The 25,061-nt window shown below is 40.5% G+C and overlaps 2 protein-coding genes across 4 annotated transcripts in view; one reads left to right on the forward strand and one right to left on the reverse strand.

Moving 5' to 3' along the window:
* Window positions 1-684: 684 nt before the first annotated feature.
* Window positions 685-10,860, reverse strand: LOC118389971 (vacuolar protein sorting-associated protein 26B-like). 2 transcript variants are annotated; one of them, XM_035780028.2, is made up of 6 exons: window positions 10,703-10,860; window positions 6,509-6,665; window positions 5,669-5,833; window positions 3,989-4,164; window positions 3,579-3,721; window positions 685-2,668 (listed from the first exon to the last, which is right to left on the reverse strand). In XM_035780028.2, the coding sequence occupies exons 1-6, from the start codon at window positions 10,746-10,748 to the stop codon at window positions 2,528-2,530; spliced, it is 828 nt and encodes a 275-aa protein (XP_035635921.1). In that variant the 5' UTR covers window positions 10,749-10,860; the 3' UTR covers window positions 685-2,527. The 2 variants fall into 2 exon arrangements, with proteins under 2 accessions (XP_035635921.1, XP_035635920.1); XM_035780027.2 differs by lacking the exon at window positions 10,703-10,860 and adding an exon at window positions 7,434-7,851.
* Window positions 8,401-25,061, forward strand: part of ncapd3 (non-SMC condensin II complex, subunit D3) — a 35,374-nt gene continuing 18,713 nt past the window's right edge. The window contains exons 1-14 of one of the 2 annotated variants that reach the window (XM_035780025.2): window positions 8,401-8,636; window positions 12,176-12,342; window positions 12,713-12,875; window positions 13,037-13,203; window positions 13,399-13,557; window positions 13,665-13,726; window positions 13,825-13,912; window positions 14,027-14,160; window positions 23,088-23,160; window positions 23,753-23,878; window positions 23,955-24,207; window positions 24,309-24,347; window positions 24,431-24,523; window positions 24,634-24,707. In XM_035780025.2, coding sequence (XP_035635918.1) covers window positions 8,585-8,636; window positions 12,176-12,342; window positions 12,713-12,875; window positions 13,037-13,203; window positions 13,399-13,557; window positions 13,665-13,726; window positions 13,825-13,912; window positions 14,027-14,160; window positions 23,088-23,160; window positions 23,753-23,878; window positions 23,955-24,207; window positions 24,309-24,347; window positions 24,431-24,523; window positions 24,634-24,707 — 1,650 coding nt within the window. In that variant the 5' untranslated portion in view covers window positions 8,401-8,584. Of the gene's footprint in view, window positions 8,637-11,908; window positions 11,955-12,175; window positions 12,343-12,712; window positions 12,876-13,036; window positions 13,204-13,398; window positions 13,558-13,664; window positions 13,727-13,824; window positions 13,913-14,026; window positions 14,161-23,087; window positions 23,161-23,752; window positions 23,879-23,954; window positions 24,208-24,308; window positions 24,348-24,430; window positions 24,524-24,633; window positions 24,708-25,061 lie in introns of those variants that run through there. The other variant, XM_052529793.1, reaches the window with a different exon arrangement.

A 25,061-nucleotide genomic window follows, 5' to 3' on the forward strand; every position in this document is an offset into this window, starting at 1 on the left:
ATATCTAAAGACACTGAAGCAGCAAACTTTGTGGAAATTACTATTTGTGTTATTCTCAAAACTTTTGGACATGACTGTATAGCTTCAAACCGGTCAGTCCTTGCATCTGGAGCGCTGTCTATGTGGTGTAATATTTTCCCATCCCTCAGCTGTATGTTCAAATAAGTGGCAGAATGGACATTTTTTTGTATTTATTTTTATTTGTAGACTGTAGTTTTAAAGGTTTGTGTGATATCTTTATGTTGATATATTTATGTTTGATTTATGTACCTTTCTTTTGAGTCATTTTTAATTAAATCCATCATTTTCTAATACGTTTAAGAACCTTTGTTTAGGAATAATGAAGCATAACATGGCTGCATGGGCTTTATACTAATGCGACTCTATGCAGCCAATAACAATATACGCGACAGGTACAATGCCAGGAACCTTTTGTGGATTTGACAGCTCTAACCCAGTTCCACCCCCAACACCGTCAAAACAACAGCTATGTGGGAGTCGGCTAGTTCAATCTGAATTAATCTAGCCCAAAGTCTAGTTAAAGGCCATAATACAGTGCCTTCGGAAAGTATTCAGATCCCTTCACTTTTCCAGATTTTGTTACGTTTAAAGCCTTATTCTAAAATTGAATAAATATTTTTTCCCCCTCATCAATCTATACACATAATGACAAAGCAAAAACTGTTTTTTAGAAATGTTTGCAAATTTATTTGCTCTGACACAAATGTATTTACTCTTGACACATTCTCTGTTTCTTCATATTATTTCCAATCAAAATTACACTGAGCCCTGCAGTGAAGGCACAATTTACGAGGACTTCAGTGCATTCACACCGGAAGTCATTTGCCTGGTGTAAAATTGTTGGAGATGACAGGAAAAACAAGCTGTGAGGTTGTTTCTAGAATTTAACGAGAGCCATTAAGCAATTAACCCTTAGGCAGAAAGTTATCCAATGCTGGCAATGTCTTCTAGGTACTTTTCAAACCAATTACTGACAGAAAACAGACTGATTTCACATAATTTGGATCTAGTGCAAATAAAAATGAATGGTTTAAATTTCTTATTTCTGGTTCATAGGTTGGAAAGTTCACACCAATCTTTCACACGAATTAGCAGCAGTGGCAGTGGGTAAGTTAGTTTTGAGTGGGTGGAGACTTCAGTAGGAGCAATGGAATGGTCTAAAATGAGAAGAACCGGCATGGTATACTGATGGTTTCTCGGAACTGATGGCTTCTACGGTAAGATGGAGTACATTTTATCTCAGCCTAACCCTTTTCCTAACCTTAACCTAATTATCCTAACATGCTACATGAATTATCCTAACCTGCTACTTTAATTCTCCTAACTTGCTACTTTAATTCTCCTAACCTGCTACGTTAATTCTTCTTATCTGCCATGTTAATTATCCTAACCTGCTACATTAATTTTCCATCAAGCCACAACCGTGAAAGCCATTAGTTCCAAAAAACTATCAGTGTCAACACACGGGGGCCATGCAAAACGAACTTGGCCAATGTTAATGGACATAAGCCTCCTAGCTTACATTTCTAACAGATAGATGAACCCAGAACATATATAATGCTACTAAAAGATCAAATACATAAAAAAAGATTCTGTTAAAAAATAAAACATTGCTGTTTACATCTACTGATAATGACACAATGATGGAATGGAATGCAATGCTGATAGTTGATGTCTGACAATTGAAATGTAATTTTCCCCAAATGTTCCCTATTTGCATGACATTTCGTACGATAAAAAAACATTTAGCATATTCTCTGATTCTAAAGCCAAGTTTATACCTGGCACTAACATGTGTCCAGTGTCCACATACAGTGGACGGATGAGAAACACATTGTGTCGACGGAACAGACCTTGATCAGATAGTGATTTGATAATCTTGATCAGATAGTGATTTTATAATCTTGATCAGATGACAACCACATGTTAATGCAAGGTGTAAACAGGACTTAAGAGGTCTTGCATGTCCGTTGAGTCCAACTGCCAAAGACAAGTATTCATTAAGAGATGCCTAAAGGAAGCTATGTCAACAGCTGCTGTTTTCACCATTGTTTCGAGTTAAGAAATCACTATTTCAAAGAAAATAAAAAAGCATATTATGCTAATCAATATGGCAGAAAAACCTGGCTAAAAGTTAATTAAATATACCATGAGGATGCCTTATTTCTTCAAACATTAAATTTGTCATCCCTTTTCAACTGCAGTTGTTGTAGAAAGTGCCATCAGTGTTTGTGGTGAGATGGCGATGTTGAAATGGGGAGGGTAGAAATATATGCCTAAGATGGCTGATGTTCACATATTGAACATCAACACACACATGCTCTCATTCAAAGATGCTCTGACAAACACACACACATTCATAGATGCAGTGAAAAAACACATACATTCTTTTTCACATTCATAGATTCACAGAGATGTACACTACATCGCACACGCACACACACTGTACATGCACACAGACACACACACCTGTACAAAGCAATGGAGTGTAGGCTATTCTGGAGTTTTACTGTTCCTGTTCCTTAGCCTGGGCCTGAGCAAGGGCTTTCTCTGCACTGGATGAGCCCTCGAAGCGTTGTGAGGCGATGACCGCTTGGTGGGACATGCTCTTTTTCACTATGTCCCCCTTCCTCCACAGAGTGATCTCCTAGAACAAGGCAATAAAACAGAATGAAACAGGGAGAGACAACGGCCTACAGAATCATCGGATGGGGCCACAATGCTGCAGTAGTTTGTGTCGGGGGGCTAGGGTCAGTCTGTTATATCTGGAGAATTTCTCCTGTCTTATCCGGTGTCCTGTGTGAATTTTAGGATGCTCTCTCTAATTCTTTCTTTCTCTCTCCCTCTCTCTCTTGGAGGACCTGAGCCCTAGGACCATGCCTCAGGACTACCTGGCATGATGACTCCTAGTTGTCCCCAGTCCACCTGGCCGTGCTGCTGCTCCAGTTTCAACTGTTCTGCCTGTGGCTATGGAACCCTGACCTGTTCACTGTGATTACTATTATTTGACCATGCTGGTCATTTATGAACATTTGAACATCTTGGCCATGTTGTTATAATCTCCACCCGGTACAGCCAGAAGAGGACTGGCCACCACACATTGCCTGGTTCCTCTCTAGGTTCTAGGTCTCCCTAGAAAGGCCAAAACCTTTCTAGGGAGTTTTTCCTAGCCACCGTGCCACCTTCTACACCTGCATTGTTTGTTGTTTGGGGATTTGGGCTGGGTTTCTGTATAGCACTTTGATATATCAGCTGATGTAAGAAAGGCTATTTAAATACATTTGATTTGGTGTACACCTCATGTTACAATTTGCTATTGTGTGATACAGGTATGATAGTATCTCTATTTGATGTCCTTTACATCCCAATACAAATAAATGTTTTGTTACAGCCTACTGTTACACAGCACCCATACAGAGTTGAAATGAACAATGTGCTGACCTTGACATGAACCACCAATTAGTCAACAATGAGATCAAATAGAACAACAGCAGCTACCTGCCTGCCATTCAAACTCTATTGTGTGTTTACTGTTTCTACTGTGTATCTGCATGTACCTGCTGTTTGAAGTAACGCCTCTCCTCCTCGTCTATGAGCACCAGGTTGAGGTAGTACCGCACAGAGTACTTCTTGTTGATGTCCCTCATTGTAGGAGTCATCTCATAGCCAGCCAGAAATAGTCGGATAGGGATGGACTCCCCTGAAAGACAAAGCCATACTATTAAAGTGATAGTTCACTGTAAAATATGTTTTTTGTCAGATGTTTTCAATCCAAGTCCCATGCCCAACGTTTGTGTAAATCCAGCATGGAGGCTGGTAAAAGGAGAATCCACAGGATGTGCTCATTGTAATGGATCTAAAGTTAACAGAAAACTATCAAACATACAGTTCCATTCCAGCCATTAGAATGAGCCCTTCCTCTGGTTTCTCCTTCCACCAGCCTCCACTGGTTGTCGGTGCCACTTACCTCTCACTGGTGCTCCATCCATAATCTCATACTTGGCTATGGTATCATTCTCATGGTACACATTTGGGCCCGTGCCTGTCGTTTCTCGCTTGATGATGTCAATCTCCATGTGTCTGATCTTGAGCCGTACCAAGAGGAAATAAATCTTTCCCACGATTACATCTTTTAGGTGGTATCTGCATTAAAGGGACAGTTTTAATGGCATATTTAGGTTATGGTTTCCTTACCTTGAAAGCAGTCTATGGACAAGGAGAGACCGAAATCCACACTTTGGTTTTGATTAACTATCCACTTCCATCCAATGCTAATAAATAGTAATGACAGAAGTTGTCATAACAAGTAATTGACAATGTTTCACTTGCCTCAAACTGATCCGTGTTTAATTTGCGACATAAGCTACGTCAAATGTCCTATTACATTCAGATGTTTTTTCCTCAAAAATCATACGATACAGCACTATAGCACTATCAACAAGGCAGATCCTACAGGCCATAATTTTGTGCCACAAAAAGGGACTCAGTAAAATTGAAATTGGTTCAGAACAGGGAAGCACGGCTGGCCCTTGGATGTACACAGAGAGCTAACATAAATATATATTTTTTATATATTATTTTATTTAACTAGGCAAGTCAGTTAAGAACAAATTCTTAATTACAATGACAGCCTACCCGGCCAAACCAGGACGACGCTGGGCCAATTGTGCGCTGCCCTATGGGACTCCCAATCACGGCCGGATGTGATACAGCCTGGATTCGAACCAGGGACTGTAGTGACGCTTCTTGCACTGAGATGCAGTGCCTTAGACCACTTGCGAGCCCCCCAAAATATTTATGTTGAATGCGCCGAGCTGTCTGTTTGAACTACTTGCGCACAGCTCGAACACCCATGCATACCCCACAAGACATGCCACAAGAGGTCTCTTCACAGTCTCCAAGTCCAGAACAGACTATGGGAGGCACACAGTACTACATAGAGCCATGACTACATGGAGCTCTACTCCACATCAAGTAACTGACGCAAGCAGTAAAATTAGATATAAAAAACATAAAAATACACCTTATGGAACAGCCGGGACTGTGAAGCAACACAAACATAGGCACAGACACATGCATACACACACACGTTAACATACGCACTATACACACACGTACACTGGGATTTTGTATTGTAGATATGTGGTAGTGGTGGAGTAGGGGCCTGAGGGCACACAGTGTGTTGTGAAATCTGTGAATGTATAGTAATGTCGGGGCGGCAGGGTAGCCTAGTGGTTAGAGCGTTGGACTAGTAACTGGAAGGTTGCAAGTTCAAACCCCCGAGCTGACAAGGTACAAATCTGTCATTCTGCCCCTGAACAGGCAGTTAACCTACTGTTCCTAGGCCATCATTGAAAATAAGAATTTGTTCTTAACTGACTTGCCTAGTAAAATAAATATAAAAAAATGTTTGTAAAATTGTATAACTGCCTTCATTTTGCTGGACCCCAGGAAGAGTAGCTGCTGCCTTAGTAGCAGCTAATGTGGATCCATAATAAATACAAATATAAACATGCTATTAGCATAGGAGTTTAGGGAAGTTGAACCAGGGAGACTTAAGTTTGACTTCACTAATGCTCTGCTATCTCATCATTCAAAAACATGATTTACTCCCCAAATATGATAAACCATGGTAACAGAGTCATACTTGGACTTGTTGTACTCAAACTCGATGTGTAGACAGTCTTCGATTCCCACTTCCATCTTGATCGACGAGTTGAGTTCTGGGTATGTGCTGAGCGTGTGCACGACAATGTCCATCTCTTTACTGATGTCGTTCAGTCTCCGGCTTACCGTTGCCCTCAGAAAGTAGCTGAAATATAAAAGAGAAGAGGCAGAAAATCAACTCATCTACTTAATGGGTATTAATGCATGATGCACAAAGAACAATTCAGAAAGTCTCCAATAGGAGTCACAATCTACCCATATTAACCACAAATAGTTGGTGAGACACAGTAGAAATCAGGTGAAGTCTGTGCTTTGATATAACTGTATTTGCATTTCACTCTACAGACAAATGATACTCTCATGTTAACATATTTGACATATGTACAGAAGTTAAGCTACTGTAGATATACACTGTACTGGAGACATCGGAAATGGCAATTCTCTATTTTCAGATTCTATTATTTCTGTTTCTATTTCCTTGTTTTGCCAAGGCAACAATTCTGTTTTGTTGACTGCAGAACTCTTTAAATGGCACTCTATAGGTCCATTATTTTGGACAAAGGCATTTTTATCACAGACAATCAGCTTTACAATGCTTAAAATTATTACATTTAACTAAATGGCCTAGAATTAAATGCAATCCATTGACAATTCCCCATTACCAAAGACAACAACTAGAATGCACTATTATTAGGCGAATGAAATAACAGTGAAATCGCATTTAGTGATGGAACTCAAATTGTGTGTGAGGGTAATTGATTTTGACCTATAATGTTGTACAAATGGTTCATGCATGGATTGTTGCCAGATACTTGCTTACCGTAATTTGACATTCTGGCCTGTGTAGGACTCGTATGGTTTCTCCACGTGTGTAAACTCAAAGTCAAAGGTCTGGGACTGCGTTAGCTCTCCCGGTCTGGCCAAGTCTTTAACCAGAGACACAAACTCATGGTGGTTCCCCCTGTCGTAGTACAGCTCTGACAAGAGAGAAATAGTTGTTAGAGTCACCAGTTTTCAATGGTGAAAAATAATCTAGAAGAGTTTACAGATTACTTTCTATCCCTTTAAAAGGCATTACATGTAGTGTAAATAGATTAAAGGTAATGCTACAAATGACAACTGGTTACTGCATCTTACAACATAATGTTTATTACAATGTAACTATAAAGAACCTATGCTATAGGCCACATATATGTTCAAGTGTAACTGACAGGTGAAATTAGTATCATGATTCTCACACATCTCTGAACTTCTGACAAGGCAGGTAACTAATCCACTGTAGGAGAGTTTCTGTGGCACAATAGTGCTTCTGTTTATCACTTATATCACAGCCAACCACAGGGCACTACGTTTTAACCCGTGCCCATGCAGCGTGCAGTGAATAGACTAATGAGCATGGCATGGCTTAATACGTTCACTCATCGACTAAAACGTTGCATATCAATTGTAACATACTCAAAGCAAACTAAAGTCCAGCTGGTGATAACATATATTTCTCTGTCAACAGGCAACACACGTGGCACATACATGTATGTCATATGACTTGGGTCATCGAGCTACAGTTGCAACATTGATCAATCAATCAACACAGATAGTTAATTTAATCAGCTTGACAATTCATTAGGATGACAACATCACGAATAGAGACTTCTTAATTGAAGAAAATTCATGTTTTTCTCCATGGATAACTGTGTAGCTTATTAAGTTATTTTGGCAGTGACAACCCTGCTGTGTCACAGACTTACCAATCTGCCCAATAAACTCCATTTTGATGCCTTGATGCTCGAGTCTTTTCCCTGGATTCTTAAGTGTTACGTTGACGTTTCCAGATACTGTCTCACCATCATATAACAGAAAATATTTGTCCTTTTTCCCATCCTCAGTCTTATGTTCAACTTTCTTTCTTGTCTCAGCGTCTTTCAAAACTATATCGATTTCTGCACTTTGACCAAAACTAAAGAAACTCATCACTGGACCTTGTTTCGGAGCCTATTCCTTTTTCAACAAGTCTTTGTTGATTTTGCATGTACAACAAAACTCTTACGTTACTGTATTCCAAATGCTTCTTACGAGTGATTTCCTCCGGAATTTAGATTGTGCTGTCTGTCCTATGATACGAAACTAATTGGAGCGATTGTTGAACGTTTCCAATTACACCAGTATTGCAATGCCCACTGAAGCGTTTCCTTGTTAAATGCGCATGCGTGTAACTGCAGGCTCGGGATCAGTGTAATGTGCATTGAATGCAGATATTCTACAGATAGAAATGGCCAAATCATTTTGGATAGCTATAGCCAACTTCACACTGACACCATATCAGATCACAGAGAAATATTGCAATTTTGAAGTGTTCATTTTTCATTTAAATTATTGTGATTTTCCTGACCCCCTTGCTCAATTAATGTATTTCTTATCCAGTATAGCTAGAAGAAAGGAACCACCTACGTCAAGAAAAATAATTATATTCTAGATGTGGCAAAATGAAACAATATATAAGCAACAAGGCCCTAGGGGCTGTGGTATATGGCCAATATACCACGGCTAAGGGCTGTTCTTACACACGACACAATGCGGAGTGCATGTATACAGCCCTTAGCTGTGGTATATTGCCCATATACCACTAACCCCAGAGGTGCCTTATTGCTATTATGAACTGGTTACCAACATAATTAGAGAATAAAAATATATTGTTTTGTTATATCCGTACCACGGCTGTCAGCCAATCAGTATTCAGGGCTCCCAACCACCCGGTTTATAAAAACATATTTGTCAACCAAAGCTGTCGGCGTCAGATTCTGCGCAATTTCGACGCAACATTTCTGGCGTAAATATAACCGACGATTACGTAAATCAAGGGCGCGGCTGTAGAGGAGTTGGCGGGTTTATTCAAAGAAAGATGGAGTTAATACATGCGCTAGATTTTCTACATTTGAAAGACGTCTCCGGAGGTAAGTCCTAATTTGAAAGGATATGTGTATTTAAGTAGTACGGAAATAACAATTGGCCTGCATATATTATTGATATTTTAACGAATTTGTCGTGCCAAGTTGCAAGAGAACCGGTGTTATGCCTGTTTTGATTTGCTCGTTTTTTGCTAGCCAGCTAGCTACTGTTAGGTACTAATATGTTGTGTCACCAACTTCAGTGATGTGAACTTATCTAAAACTTTACCAACACTATTGTGGCAGGTTTTTATCGACTTAGCTAAGCTAACGTCACATTTTATTGTTACAAAATTTAACTGTGGTCATGCAGTTCCATTTGTCACTTGTTAAATGTAAGTTGCCAACTTCACCTGAACATTATAGAACGTAGGAACAAATGGCAAATTTCGCTGTACTTAACAAAGAAATAGTCAGGGTTTAGCTAATAATTCTCACATTTACCTACAACAATGACTTGACAAAGTATCATCATGGCGTAAGAATCGATGTTTGGAATACAGTAACGTTACAGGCTGACTACACCGCTCGCGTGCGTTGCAAAATAAATGTGGAAATCTATGTTCGATTATTGCGAGCATCAGAGTTGCTGAACGCAGATCGTGCTGCAAGTCCTGCCTCTCCCACCTCATTGGTTTATAGAAGCAGGTACTCCTGTGCTATCTCCTCATTGGTTATACCCACGTGGGTGACAAAGACAAACAAGGTCAGGTAATGCACCTAATTTTGAGAGTTGCCAATTGTAATATAATGTCGAGAAGAAAAAGCCTGGAAGGAAGAGAGATGACTAGAAATGATTCGGTTGACCGTTTTATGTGTGGATTAACTGGCAGCGTAGAGGACCTTGTGCATTTCCTGTAAAATAACAACTCAATATTTTTACCACAGGACAAATTAGTTAGCAACTGCAAGCTAGCTAAATATGACAAATTAGCTAGCAATAGAGGTCGACAGATTTAATTGGAATGGCCAATTTTTTTTTTTTTTTTTTTTTAATTTCTTATTATTTTTTTTAATTGGACATTTCAGGTTTTCATAACAATTGGTAATCAGCATTTCTGGACACCAATTATGGCCGATTACATGGCACTCCACGAGGAGACTGCGTGGCAGGCTGACTACCTGTTACGTGAGTACAGGAAGGAGCCATGGAAAGTTGCTAGTTATGATTAAACTTCTTATAAAACACAATCAGTCTTCACATAATCACTAGTTAACTACACATGGTTGATATTACTAGTTTATCTAGCTTGTCCTGCGTTGCATATAATTGATGTGGTGCCTGTTAATTTATCATTGAATCACAGCCTAATTCGCCAAACAGGTAATGATTTAACAAGCGCATTTGTGAAAAAACCACTTGCACCAATGTGTACCTAACCATAAACATCAATGCCTTTCTTAAAATCAATACACAAGTATATATTTTTAAACCTGCCTATTTAGTTAATATTGCCTGGTAACAATTTTTTTTAACTAGGGAAGTTGTCACTTCTCTTGCATTCTGTGCAAGCAGAGTCTGGTATATGCAGCAGTTTGGGCTGCCTGGCTCGTTGCGAACTGAAGACAATTTCTTCCTAACAAAAAAAAAAATTAATTTACCAGGATTTTACATAATTATGACATTGAAGGTTGTGCAATGTAACTGCGATATTTAGACTTAGGGATGACACCCGTTAGATAAAATACGGAACTGTTCCGTATTTCACTGAGAGAATAAACGTTTTGTTTTCAAAATGATAGTGTCCTGATTTGACCATATTAATGACCTACGGCTTGTCTTTGTGTGTTATATTATAATTAAGTCTATGATTTGATAGAGCAGTCTGACTGAGCGGTGTTATGCAGCAGCAGGCTCAGGCTCGTAAGCATTCATTCAAACAGCACTTTCCTGCATTTGCCAGCAGCTCTTTGCTGTGCTTCAAGCATTGCGCTGTTTATGGCTTCAAGCCTATCAACTCCCGAAATTAGGCTGGCAATACTATAGTGCCTTTAAGAACATCCAATAGTCAAAGGTATGTGAAATACAAATGGTATAGAGAAATATTCCTATAATAACTGAAACTTCTTACCTGGGAATATTGAAGACTCATGTTGAATGGAACCACCAACTTTCATATGTTCTCATGTTCTGAGCAAGGAACTTAAACATTAGCTTTTTAACATGGCAAATATTGCACTTTTACTTTGTTCTCCAACACTTTGTTTTTGCATTATTTAAACCAAATTTAACATGTTTATTTATTTGATACTAAATTGATTTTATTTATGTATTATATTAAGTTAATTCAGTATTGTTGTAATTGTCTATATATATATATATGTGTATATTATATTAATTACACACACTGCTCAAAATATAAAGGGAACACTTAAACAACACAATGTGACTCTTAAGTCAATCACACTTCTGTGAAATCAAACTGTCCACTTAGGAAATGACACTGAATGACAAATTTCACATGCTGGAATAGACAACAGGTGGAAATTATAGGCAATTAGCAAGACACCCCCAATAAAGGAGTGGTTCTGCAGGTGGTGACCACAGACAACTTCTCAGTTCCTATGCTTCCTGACTGATGTTTTGGTCACTTTTGAATGCTGGCGGTGCTTTCACTCTAGTGGTAGCATGAGACTGAGTCTACAACCCACACAAGTGGCTCAGGTAGTGCAGCTCATCCAGGATGGGATGAGCTGCACTACCTGGTGGTCACCACCTGCAGAACCACTCCTTTATTGGGGGTGTCTTGCTAATTGCCTTGCTAATTGCCTATTTCCACCTGTTGTCTATTCCATTTGCACAACAGCATGTGAAATTTGTCAATCAGTGTTGCTTCCTAAGTGGACAGTTGATTTCACAGAAGTGTGATTGACTTGGAGTTACATTGTGTTGTTTAAGTGTTCCCTTTATTTTTTTGAGTAGTGTATATAAATATTTTTTTAGGGTTCGGGTAATATAATGAATTTGAAATTATTTACACTTTTTATACTTAAAATATTTGGTTTTAAATGTACTTATGTCAAGTACTATTTTACTGTCTGAATTTTACATTTTCTATTAAGGTATCTTTACTGTTACTCAAGTATGACAATTTAGGTACTTTTTCCACCACTGCATCCTATGATCTGTGGACTGTACATGATACAGACATCTTGGGTGTCATCATTATACTCATTATTAGAGGTCGACCGATTATGATTTTTCGATACCAATTATTGGAGGACCAAAAAAGCCAATAATGATTAATTGGCCAATTTATTTATTTTTAATTTTTAGAAATGTATTTGTAATAATGACAATTACAACAATACTGAAGTTCCTATGTGAGTATTCCTACAATACTGAATACCATTGTTCTGGCAATTCTCACATAGAAATTTCAATCTGAGATGCCAAAAATATTTTCTGCTCCAGCTGGCAAGGAATTGACCTATGATAGCTAGCTGATTTATTATCATGTCAAGTCAGTCTTTCATTCATTGTTCAGAGTTTGGGATCAAGTAAGGAGTTGAAACAACTAATATTCATTGGTGTTTTTGTGCAGGTTGGGTTGATGCTGTGTGGGATTTTGAATTCACTGAAACTGAACCACTGGATGCTGCCATTGTCATAAAAAATGGATCCAAGGAATTCAAAACGTTGTACAGTCACCTGCTACCCTATATGACTGACACTGAGGTGTCCCCTTTAGGAACTGATGGCGCATCACAAGTAAGAACTGTTTTAGTAAAGAGTTTAGCTTGAAAATTGCATGGTCTTTTCTGTTTGGCTGTCCTTAACCTCAAGTACTTGTAGCATACCCTTTTTAAAGCTGGAATTGTAATGTTGAAACTGCCAGGTCCGTTTGGGATATTACAATAACAAAGAAGTTAATCCAACCAACACTGACACATCATTGCACATGTGAAAGAACATCAGAATATGTACCACATTTGCGCCACTGCTACATGCATATAGGGGAAACACTGAATAATTTACAGATGGGTTTGACTAGAAAGTTGGGAACCTTTCTGTTACAGAGAAGCAATCCATAGAATGTACTCTGATTTGTCATTCCCTTGATTCGTGATTGTATTTTTAGAGTGTCTGGACAGTGTTCGGTGACAATGGGGTCTCTGTCAAGTCACTTGTGGCGGTGCTGTCGTACTTTGTCTTGGGAGGGAAGTCCAAAACAGCCAGCGTTCAGCAAAGGATAAGCGCTCTACAGGCATCCTCCCTCTACTTACTGCTACTGGGAATCCCAGGTATTTTCTGTACTGTACTAAGTAAAATTCTGAAGCATGTTTGATTAGGACTTCTAATGTGGACGGGTGAAAATAATTTCCTTTGGGCTGGAGGTTACCCTGTGAATGTGTGTTTACTCTGGTCTGTCTCTTGGTCTTGCCTTTCTGTCTGTCTTCCACAGGTAGTGTGGTCAACAAAATGTTCCACCAAATCCTCTTCGACACTTGCTTGAACACAGTGAGCAACTGTTGGCCCCAGAGCTTGGTAAAGAAGCGCAAGAAAGACACTTTGAAGAGCTCTCAGGCTGACGGCAAACGGTCCAAACCACACAGGAAAGACAATGACGAGGTTTGTCACAGATATACTGGAAATACTACATTGCCTTTATGTCCAGGCATGTTCCTGTTTTCATACTTGGGGCTGTCTTACTTTACACAATATTGTATAATGACACTGATCAAATCTCAATGATCTTTTAATTTTGCCACGGTTACTCACCTTGTTCATTCTAATAGTGTTTTTGTCTTGTCTCTCACTCAACAGATGGACGAGGATGAGGAACAGGACGAGGAGGTCCATTTGTCTCCACAGGACCTTCTAAAAATCAGAGAGGGAGTTGTCCTCCTGGTGAAAAGCCTCCTCCGGCTCCTCCTCAAATTTCCATTGAAGGATGAGCCACAGAGTGCAGACAACTGTGTACAGGTAATTCTGGATAGTGCCAGTATCTATAGGCTAGGTGGTTTTGACTTCTCCATTAAAATGTTGAGCAGTTACACCATTAAAAGCTGGATCTTCTTTGTCAACTTTAGATGTTTGCCAAGCTGACTAACTTTGAGCCTGTTATTGGAGAATTGCGCTTTGGTGCTGGACAGTAAGTACACAGACATGCATACACTTCATTATCCTTTGTGAACTTACATATTTTCAACAATTATTTATTTTGTAAAAATTGAATTGATCTGTGCCCAGGGATATCGATGACATGAGGACAATGCCTGAGTTGGCCTATTACGGATTGTGGTTGCTCTGCTCTTCAAATCATGGGGATGAGAAAGTGGTATTGAGGAAAATACATATACAACACATCTTCCTTGGTCAAAACATTACTACAGACTTACTACCGTAATGAGTTTAAGCTCTGGTTCTTTGTTGAATTGACTTGTCTCTCCAGTCTCTGCGCCGGGTTTTCCACAGAGTCCTGTATGTGATCCTCATGATGAGCAAAGGGGAAAGTGGCAAGCCCTCCCTCATGATGGCCACCCAAGCTGTCCTCGCTGCCCGGGATCAGGCCATTGGCTTTGTCAGGTAAGGAATGGCAGTTCACAACGTGAATCAATAAACATGCTTCCTCTCCTTCACTCCATGTCCATCTGCAATGATCAGGAAACAGGAGGATGTGTCCAAAAAACTATTTGTCACATGCTTTTTTATTTTTTATTTATTTATCTGTTATTTTACCAGGTAAGTTGACTGAGACTAGTGTTTTGATTTTGATACCAAGTTTAGTATCACAAAATTCGGAACTATCACAATACCAAAATGATATTATTATTTATTATATTATCTGGGGGCATATTAGCCGTAGTCACAGAATGGCACTTGATCCAGACAGATCTTTTGAGTTCAATATCATTACATTTGATATTTTTTAATGTATGCATTATAAAATAATACAATCAATTTGACTTTGGGGAAGAAAACAAGAGAAAAAATGTACTACATAACAACATAATGGTAAGCATCAGGACAGGCTAGAGCTAGCAATGAGTAAGTGGAGTAGGCTGTGAGGAGGCTGTTTTCTCGCGCTATAATTATTGGGACATCGGCTGCACTGAGACTATCCTCTCAAGCAGTAGACGATGACATAAGACACATTTGACAGAAGTACAGAATGTTTTTTTAAATGTAGTACAGACTCATTTTCCCATTTGGCCTTGCGAATGTTAACCTGTTTAAAGGCCTTATTCACATCGGTTAATAAGGCTGATGGAACAGATTGTTCGGAACAGCTGGTGCTATCATGCATGGTTCAGTTTAAAATGTATTTTTTACAACTTTTTTATATAATAGAACATTCAATTTATTTTGTCTTTCAAAGCATTTTATGGCTATCGATGTGAGTGCTACCATGGAGTAGTCATTTATATATACACGTGTGTCTGTGTATATACAGTGCCTTGCGAAAGTATTCGGCCCCCTTGAACTTTGCGACCTTTTGCCACATTTCAGGCTTCAAACATAAAGATATAAAACTGTATTTTTTTGTGAAGAATCAACAACAAGTGGGACACAATCATGAAGTGGAATGACATTTATTGGATATTTCAAACTTTTTTAACAAATCAAAAACTGAAATTGGGTGTGCAAAATTATTCAGCCCCCTTAAGTTAATACTTTGTAGCGCCACCTTTTGCTGCGATTACAGCTGTAAGTCGCTTGGGGTATGTCTATCAGTTTTGCACATCGAGAGACTGACATTTTTTCCCATTCCTCCTTGCAAAACAGCTCGAGCTCAGTGAGGTTGGATGGAGAGCATTTGTGAACAGCAGTTTTCAGTTCTTTCCACAGATTCTCGATTGTATTCAGGTCTGGACTTTGACTTGGCCATTCTAACACCTGGATATGTTTATTTTTGAACCATTCCATTGTAGATTTTGCTTTATGTTTTGGATCATTGTCTTGTTGGAAGACAAATCTCCGTCCCAGTCTCAGGTCTTTTGCAGACTCCATCAGGCTTTCTTCCAGAATGGTCCTGTATTTGGCTCCATCCATCTTCCCTGTCCCTGCTGAAGAAAAGCAGGCCCAAACCATGATGCTGCCACCACCATGTTTGACAGTGGGGATGGTGTGTTCAGGGTGTTGCTTTTACGCCAAACATAACGTTTTGCATTGTTGCCAAAAAGTTCAATTTTGGTTTCATCTGACCAGAGCACCTTCTTCGACATGTTTGGTGTGTCTCCCAGGTGGCTTGTGGCAAACTTTAAACTACACTTTTTATGGATATCTTTAAGAAATGGCTTTCTTCTTGCCACTCTTCCATAAAGGACAGATTTGTGCAATATACGACTGATTGTTGTCCTATGGACAGTCTCCCACCTCAGCTGTAGATCTCTGCAGTTCATCCAGAATGATCATGGGCCTCTTGGCTGCATCTCTGATCAGTCTTCTCCTTGTATGAGCTGAAAGTTTAGAAGGACGGCCAGTTCTTGGTAGATTTGCAGTGGTCTGATACTTCTTCCATTTCAATATTATCACTTGCACAGTGCTCCTTGGGATGTTTAAAGCTTGGGAAATATTTTTTATCCAAATCCGGCTTTAAACTTCTTCACAACAGTATCTCGGACCTGCCTGGTGTGTTCCTTGTTCTTCATGATGCTCTCTGCGCTTTTAACGGACCTCTGAGACTATCACAGTGCAGGTGCATTTATACGGAGACTTGATTACACACAGGTGGATTGTATTTATCATCATTAGTCATTTAGGTCAACATTGGATCATTCAGAGATCCTCACTGAACTTCTGGAGAGAGTTTGCTGCACTGAAAGTAAAGGGGCTGAATAATTTTGCACGCCCAATTTTTCAGTTTTTGATTTGTTAAAAAAGTTTGAAATATCCAATAAATGTTGTTCCACTTCATGATTGTGTCCCACTAGTTGTTGATTCTTCACAAAAAAATACAGTTTTATATCTTTATGTTTGAAGCCTGAAATGTGGCAAAAGGTCGCAAAGTTCAAGGGGGCCGAATACTTTCGCAAGTCACTGTACATATACATACCAGAGGTCGACCGATTTAATCGGAATGACCGATTTAGGGCCGATTTTTCAAGTGTTCATAACAATCGGAAATCTATTTTTGGACACCGATTTTGGACAATTTAAAAAATATATATATATTTTTTTACACACCTTTATATTTAATCTTTATTTAACTAGGCAGTTCACATTCTTATTTTCAATGAAAGCCTAGGAACGGTGGGTTAACTGCCTCGTTCAGGGGCAGAACAACAAATTTTCACCGTGTCAGCTCGGGATGCAATTTTGCAACCACTGCACGAGGAGCCTGCCTCTTTACACGAATGCAGTAAAAAGCCACGGTAAGTTGCTAGCTAGCATTAAACTTATCTTATAAAAATAAAAAAAATCAATCATAAGCACTAGTTAACTACACATGGTTGATATTACTAGTTTACCTAGCGTGTCCAGTGTTGCATAGTCGTTGCTCCAATGTGTACCTAACCATGAACACAATGCCTTTCTTAAAATCAATACACAGAAGTATACAGTGGGGCAAAAAAATATTTAGTCAGCTACCAATTGTGCAAGTTCTCCCACTTAAAAATATGAGAAGCCTGTAATTTTCATCATAAGTACACTTCAACTATGACAGACAAAATGAGAAGAAAAATCCAGAAAATCACATTGTAATAATTTTTAATGAATTTATTTGCAAATTATGGTGGAAAATAAGTATTTGGTCAATAACAAAAGTTTATTTCAATACTTAGTTATATACACTTTATTGGCAATGACAGAGGTCAAACGTTTTCTGTAAGTCTTCAAGGTTTCCACACACTGTTGCTGGTGTTTTGGCCCATTCCTCCATGCAGATCAAATCAAATTTATTTATATAGCCCTTTGTACATCAGCTGATATTTCAAAGTGCTGTACAGAAACCCAGCCTAAATCCCCAAACGGCAAGCAATGCAGGTGTAGAAGCACGGTGGCTAGGAAAACTCCCTAGAAAGGCCAAAACCTAGGAAAAAAACTTAGAGGGACCAGGCTATGTGGGGTGGCCAGTCCTCTTCTGGCTGTGCCGGGTGGAGATTATAACAGAACATGGCCAAGATGTTCATAAATGACCAGCATGGTCCAATAATAATAAGGCAGAACAGTTGAAACTGGAGCAGCAGCATGGCCAGGTGGACTGGGGACAGCAAGGAGTTATCATCTCAGGTAGTCCTGAGGCATGGTCCTAGGTCTCAGGTCCTCCGAGAGAAAGAAAGAGAGAATTAGAGAGAGCACACTTAAATTCACACAGGACACCAGATAGGACAGGAGAAGTACTCCAGATATAACAAATTGACCCTAGCCCCCCGACACTTAAACTACTGCAGCATAAATACTGGAGGCTGAGACCGGAGGGGTCAGGAGACACTGTGGCCCCATCTGAGGACACCCCTGGACAGGGCCAAACAGGAAGGATATAACCCCACCCACTTTTCCAAAGCACAGTCCCCACACCACTAGAGGGATAACTTCAACTACCATCCTGAGACGAGGCTGAGTATAGCCCACAAAGATCTCCACCATGGCACAACCCAAGGGGGGGCGCCAACCCAGACAGGATGACCACATCAGTGAATCAACCCACTCAGGTGACGCACCCCTTCCAGGGACGGCATGAGAGAGCCCCAGTAAGCCAGTGACTCAGCCCCTGTAATAGGGTTAGAGGCAGAGAATCCCAGTGGAAAGAGGGGAACCGGCCAGGCAGAGACAGCAAGGGCGGTTCTTTGCTCCAGAGCCTTTCCGTTCACCTTCCCACTCCTGGGCCAGACTACACTCAATCATATGACCCACTGAAGAGATGAGTCTTCAGTAAAGACTTAAAGGTTGAGACCGAGTTTGCGTCTCTGACATGGGTAGGCAGACCGTTCCATAAAAATGGAGCTCTATAGGAGAAAGCCCAGCCTCCAGCTGTTTGCTTAGAAATTCTAGGGACAATTAGGAGGCCTGCGTCTTGTGACTGTAGCGTACGTGTAGGTATGTACGGCAGGACCAAATCAGAGAGAGGTCGGAGCAAGCCCATGTAATGCTTTGTAGGTGAGTAGTAAAACCTTAATCAGCCCTTGCTTTGACAGGAAGCCAGTGTAGAGGCTAGCACTGGAGTAATATGATCAAATTTGTTGGTTCTAGTCAGGATTCTAGCAGCCGTATTTAGTACCAACTGAAGTTTATTTAGTGCTTTATCCGGGTAGCCGGAAAGTAGAGCATTGCAGTAGTCTAACCTGGAAGTGACAAAAGCATGGATTAATTTTTCTGCATCATTTTTGCACAAAGTTTCGGATTTTTGCAATGTTACGTATATGGAAAAAAGCTGTCCTTGAAATGGTTCTATGTTCTTCAAAAGAGAGATCAGGTTCCAGAGTAACGCTGAGGTCCTTCACAGTTTTATTTGAGATGACTGTACAACCATTAAGATTAATTGCCAGATTCAACAGAAGATCTCTTTGTTTCAGACCGACAGAGATCTCCTCTAGAGCAGTGATGTTTTGGGGCTGTTGCTGGGCAGCACAGACTTTCAACTCCCTCCAAAGATTTTCTATGGGGTTGAGATCTGGAGACTGGCTAGGCCACTCCAGGACCTTGAAATGCTTCTTACGAAGCCACTCCTTCGTTGCCCGGGCAGTGTGTTTGGGATCATTGTCATGCCGAAAGACCCAGCCATGTTTAATCTTCAATGCCCTTGCTGATGGTAGGCTTTGTTACTTTTGGTCCCAGCTCTCTGCAGGTCATTCACTAGGTCCCCCCCGTGTGGTTCTGGGATTTTTGCTCACTGTTCTTGTGATCATTTTGACCCCACAGGGTGAGATCTTGCGTGGAGCCTGAGATCGAGGGAGATTATCAGTTGTCTTTTATGTCTTCCAATTCCTAATAATTGCTCCCACAGTTGATTTCTTCAAACCAAGCTGCTTACCTATTGCATATTCAGTCTTCCCAGCCTGGTGCAGGTCTACAATTTTGTTTCTGGTGTCCTTTGACAGCTCTTTGGTCTTGGCCATAGTGGAGTTTGGAGTGTGACTGTTTGAGGTTGTGGACAGGTGTCTTTTATACTGATAACAAGTTCAAACAGGTGCCATTAATACAGGTAACGAGTGGAGGACAGAGGAGCCTCTTAAAGAAGTTACAGCTCTGTAAGAGCCAGAAATCTTGCTTTGTAGGTGACCAAATACTTATTTTCCACCATAATTTGCAAATAAATTCATTAAAAATCCTACAATGTGATTTTTCTGGATTTTTTTTTCTCTCTTTTGTCTGTCATAGTTGAAGAGTACCTATGGTGTAAATTACAGGCCTCTTCTTTTTAAGTGGGAGAACTTGCACAATTGGTGGCTGACTAAATACTTGTTTTGCCCCACTGTACATATGTGTGTGTGTGTGTGTGTATATATGTTTACATATACGTATGTAGACAGACAGACAGTTGAAGTTTGAATACACTTTGGTTCAAGCAATTAGCTCGTTTTTCAACCACTCCACAAATGTATTACTAAAAAAGTAATAAAATAAAAAAAGTCAGTGAGGACATCTACTTTGTGCATGACACAAGTAAGTTTTCCAACAATTGTTTAGACAGATTATTTCACTTAACTCACTGTATCAACAATTCCAGTGGGTCAGAAGTTTACACACACTAAGTTCACTGTGCCTCAAACAGCTTGGAAAATTCCAGACAATTTGAGTCAATTGGAGGTGTACCTGTTGATGTATTTCAAGGCCTACCTTCAAACTCAGTTCCTCTGCTTGACATCATAGGAAAATCAAAAGTAATCAGTCAAAACCTCAGAAGAAAAAAAATGTAGACCTCCATGTCTGGTTCATCCTTGGGAGCAGGTACCACGTTCATCTGTACAAACAATGGTATGCAAGTATAAACACCATGGGACCACGCAGCCGTCATACCGCTCAGGAAGTAGATGTGTTCTTTCTCCTAGAGATGAACGTACTTTGGTGCGAAATGTGCAAATCAATCCCAGAACAACAACAAAGGACCGTGTGAAGATGCTGGAGGAAAACGGTACAAAAAGTATCTACCGTAATTGCAGGACTATTAAGCGCACCTGAATATAAACTGCACCCACTGAATTATTAAAAAATATGTATTTTGTACATAAATACGCTGCACATGTCTATAAGCTGCAGGTGCCTACCGGTACATTGAAACAAATGAACTTGGTCACTATCTTCTTCCTGTGCACTGAAACCACTGAATTCATCTCCTTCGGTGTCGGAGATGAATAGCCTCAGAATTGCTTCATCCGATGTTGGATCGTTTTCATTGTCGCTCTCGTCACTTTCATCCGGAGGCAAATACCCCGCTGAGCTCATGCTGCCTCTTCAACACGCAGCAGTCCAGCCTTTCGAAACCCGTTGATGATAGTGGATTTTTTGACAATGCTCCACGCTGTCGGGACCCACTGGCAGACTTGACCATAAGTTTCTCTTCGCATGCAGCCCGTTTTAGTCAAGCATTTCTCCCCACTTGTCATCCAAGACTCCCACTGAACAAGGAGCACCACCTTAAATGCACGATTTACACTGATGTCGAGTGGCTGCAAATACTTTGGGCCATCTGCTTTTCTTCCCTCTGAAAGCCTTTGTCTTTTTGCACTGAGTCAGTTCCTCACGCTGCTGTTTCCAACGTCTTATCATCGACTCATTAAGGCCAAGCTCCCGTGCAGCAGCTCTTTCCTTTTCCAACAGCCAGATCGATCGCCTTCAACTTGAAAGCTGCATCATATGCATTTCTCCGTGTCTTTGCCATGATGAGGGTGACAAAATTACTACCGTAATCAGAATGATGGGAAGTTTGAGCGCGCTCGATTTTACGTCACATTATGTGACTGCTCAGTTTTTTGGCGGCATGAATCTTGTGAAAGCGGGAAAAATCCATAAATTAGCCGCGTCATTGTATAAACTGCGAGGTTCAAAGCGTGGGAATAAAGTAGCAATTACGGTATATCCACAGTATTACAAGTCTTATATTGACATATCCTGAAAAGCTGCTCAGCAAGGAGGAAGTCACTGCTCCAAACTGCCATAAAAAAGCCAGACTACGGTTTGCAACTGCACATGGGGACAAAGATCTTACTTTTTGGAGAAATGTTGTCTTGCCTGATGAAACAAAAATAGAACTGTTTGGCAATAATAACCATTATGTTTGGAGGAAGAAGGGGGAGGCTTGCAAGCCGAAGAACACCATCCCAAACGTGAAGCAGGGGGTGGCAGTATCATGTTGTGGGGTTGCTTTGCTGCAGGAGGGACTGGTGCATTTCACAAAATAGATGGCATCATGAAGACATCAGTCAGGAAGTTCATGCTTGGTCGCAAACGGGTCTTCCAAATGGACAATGACCCCAAGCATACTTCCCAAGTTGTGGAGAAACGGCTTAACGACAGCAAAGTCAAGGTTTTGAGTGGCCATCACAAATCCCTGACCTCAATCCTATGGAAAATTTGTGGGCAGAACTGAAAAAGCATGTGCGAGCACGGAGGCCTACAAACCTGACTCGGTTACACCAGCTCTGTCAGGAGGAATGGGCCAAAATTCACCCAACTTGTTGTGGAAGGCTACCCAAAACATTTGACCCAAGTTAAACAATTTAAAGGCAATGCTATGAAATACTAATTGAGTGCATGTCAACTTTTGACCCACTAGGAATGTGATGAAATAAATAAACGCTGAAATAAATAATTCTCTACACTATTATTCTGATATTTCACATTCTTAAAATAATGTGGTGATCCTAACTGACTTAAGACAGGGAATTATTACTAGGATTAAATGTCAGAAATTGTGAAACAGTTTTTAAATGTATTTGGATAAGATGTTAACTTCCGACTTCAACTGTGTATGTTATATATAATTTCATCTGATGCAGTAAGGCAGGGGTTCTTAAACCTTTTCACTCGTGGCCCCCCTTCCAGCATAAAACCTATTTCCTGTATCGGTTACTGGCCCAACGCTCTGACCGCTAGCAGTTTTAAAATCTAGCACTTTTAAAGTTCAAATTCTTGGAATTATATACATTTTGTATTCATGTGATATTTGAGTCACTCAAACATTACAACAATATATGGGATAAAAAACTTCAGCTGACATGGCCCTCTTAAGGTATGCAATGACTGACATGCCAAGGAAAACTTATGATGCACTTGTGCATTCTACTTTTACAACTTTAAAGAATTAGTTGAAATCCGGAAAGAGCCCCTCCCAAAAGATGTATAGAATATTTTTTTTGGGGGGGTGATCCCGTAACCCGCTGTTTGGGAACACCTGCGGTAGGGGATAGTTTGTTTTACCCTTTACCTGTTTGTATGTCGAATCTTCTTTAAAAAGCCCCCTCAAAAAAACTAACTGTATGGACTTGTAAGAACCCTTGAATTATTTTGTTTGCAGTTTGAAATGCATGTCACTAGTTGCTGTAATGGATCTCACCCTGTGTGTCTCATAGTCACGTTGTTGATGAACTGAAAGAGCCTGCACTGCCCTTTCTACGGATCCTCCTGCAGCACATATCCTTCCGGGTAAAACTACATTTACTTTAAAATGCAATCCATAATTTGATGATGATGATGAAAAATGATACCAATTTTTTTTACTCCTAGAAAAGATGTTGGGTGCTTCCTGAGTGGAGCAGTAGTCTAAGGCACTGCATTGCAGTTTTGCGTCGTCACGACAGCCTGGGGTTTAATCCCAGACTGTCACAACCAGCCGTGACCAGGAGTCCCGTAGGGCGTCGCACAATTGGCCCAGTGTCATCCGGGTTGGGGAGAGTTTCCGGGGGGGCTTTACTTTGCTCATCGCTCTCTAGCGACTCCTTGTGGTGGGCTGGGCGCCTGCAGGTTTACTTCAGTTGTCAGTTGAACAGTGTTTCCTCCGACACATTGGTGCAGCTGGCTTCCGGGTTAAGCGAGCAGGTGTTAAGAAGCGCGGATTGGCGGTTCATGTTTCACAGGATGCATGACTCGACCTTCGCCTCTCCCTAGCCCATTGGGGAGTTGCAGCGATGAGACAAGATCGTAATCCTAAAAAGGGAGAAATGTTAGAACAGAAAATAAAAATAAAGACATTGGATCACATTAGATAATAGCTTTGTCCTGGCATGATTTTTTTCAGATGGTGGACAAGACAGACTACCGTACGCATGGAGCCCAGGCCGTTGCCAAGCTGCTGGCCAAAATGCCCTGTGGAGACTACGCGTCATTCATAAAGTGGCTGTTTGATTACTCCAGACAATCAAAGGTAAGCGCTGTCACGTATGAATTAGTTGGGATTTGAGCTGTTGGCTTTGAACTGAATCTGAACTTTCTGCCCCTAGGTGGCATACCGGATGTTTGCGCTGGACGTGACCATGGTTCTGCTGGAACAGCCAGAGAGGGAAGCAAATGAAAATTTGGACGCAGAACTAGTCTCCTTCCTGTCTCACAGGTTCCTGGTCCACAACATGGTGTTTGGCCGTCGCTCAGACGCTTCGCCTACAGTCCGAGGCCATGCCCTTACCTGCCTGGCCCAGTGCCTGGAGCTGCCCTCCATGAATGCCACACGCAGCATCAAAGAGCTCTTCTCCACCAGTGCGTCTCACACACACACATTTACATATGCATGTACACATGCACAAAGCACCAAATACTAGTTGCATACTTAACTAATTTGTCATTTCTATCAATTTTAGCATCTGCGCAGACTGTCTTGGATGGTGACGGTTCTGATGGTAAGCTCTACAACAGCTTTAAATCCAGTAATATAGTTGGATATTTTTGTTTGTTTACTCAATGTGCCCTGCTCCTTTTTTAGGCACTTTAAATTCACTGACAACCCAAAAAACTTTCAAGACTTTACCTTTCAAGACTATTGAGGTCACAAACAATGACCATGCAAGTTTTGAATGTAAGTATATATATTTCTTTGCAGGCTTTTTAGGTGTTTATTTAAAACTTTGTTTGGTGGGACATGATTTCAGTATTTGATGGTAATGTGATGCTTGTGTTTTTTTTTAGCAAAGGACACAATGGCTTTACTGAAGCGCCGTGTGAGTGACCCAAAGACCAACGTGAGGAAGTGTGCACTGCAGGTACGTACTTCTGTCTTTGTTTAATGTGTGTACTGTACAGTGTGTCAGTAGTTGACATGACTTAAAGAGTTGTAGGCTTCTCTTGCATGGTTGTATGCCATTAACCATCTTGAGTCAATTAGCATAATGTAAAAATCAGCCAGTTTGGCCTGCCCACTTTTTCAGACCCTTTTATGGAAAGGTGAGACTCACGAACACACTCTAGGACGCTCACAAGACTCGTCTGTAGGGACTCTGGTACCAGGTTTTTTAAATATTTTTGGGCTGAAAGGAAGTATATAGTACTGTGCCAAAGTTTTAGGCAGGTGTGAAAAAATGCTGTAAAGTAAGAAAGATTATATTTATCAATTAACA

Source organism: Oncorhynchus keta, chromosome 11, assembly GCF_023373465.1.
Source record: "Oncorhynchus keta strain PuntledgeMale-10-30-2019 chromosome 11, Oket_V2, whole genome shotgun sequence".
Classification (NCBI taxonomy): Eukaryota; Metazoa; Chordata; class Actinopteri; order Salmoniformes; family Salmonidae; genus Oncorhynchus; species Oncorhynchus keta.

Bases quoted from the DNA above. Each gene is read 5' to 3' on its own strand.
- LOC118389971 (XM_035780027.2), bottom strand. From the start codon at position 7,656: ATGAGTTTCTTTAGTTTTGGTCAAAGTGCAGAAATCGATATAGTTTTG. The intron at 6,666-7,433 runs GTAAGTCTGTGA...CTCTCTTGTCAG, and splicing joins GGAGTTTATTGGGCAGATTG to AGCTGTACTACGACAGGGGG. The intron at 3,722-3,988 runs GTAAGTGGCACC...TTTGTCTTTCAG, and splicing joins GGATGGAGCACCAGTGAGAG to GGGAGTCCATCCCTATCCGA.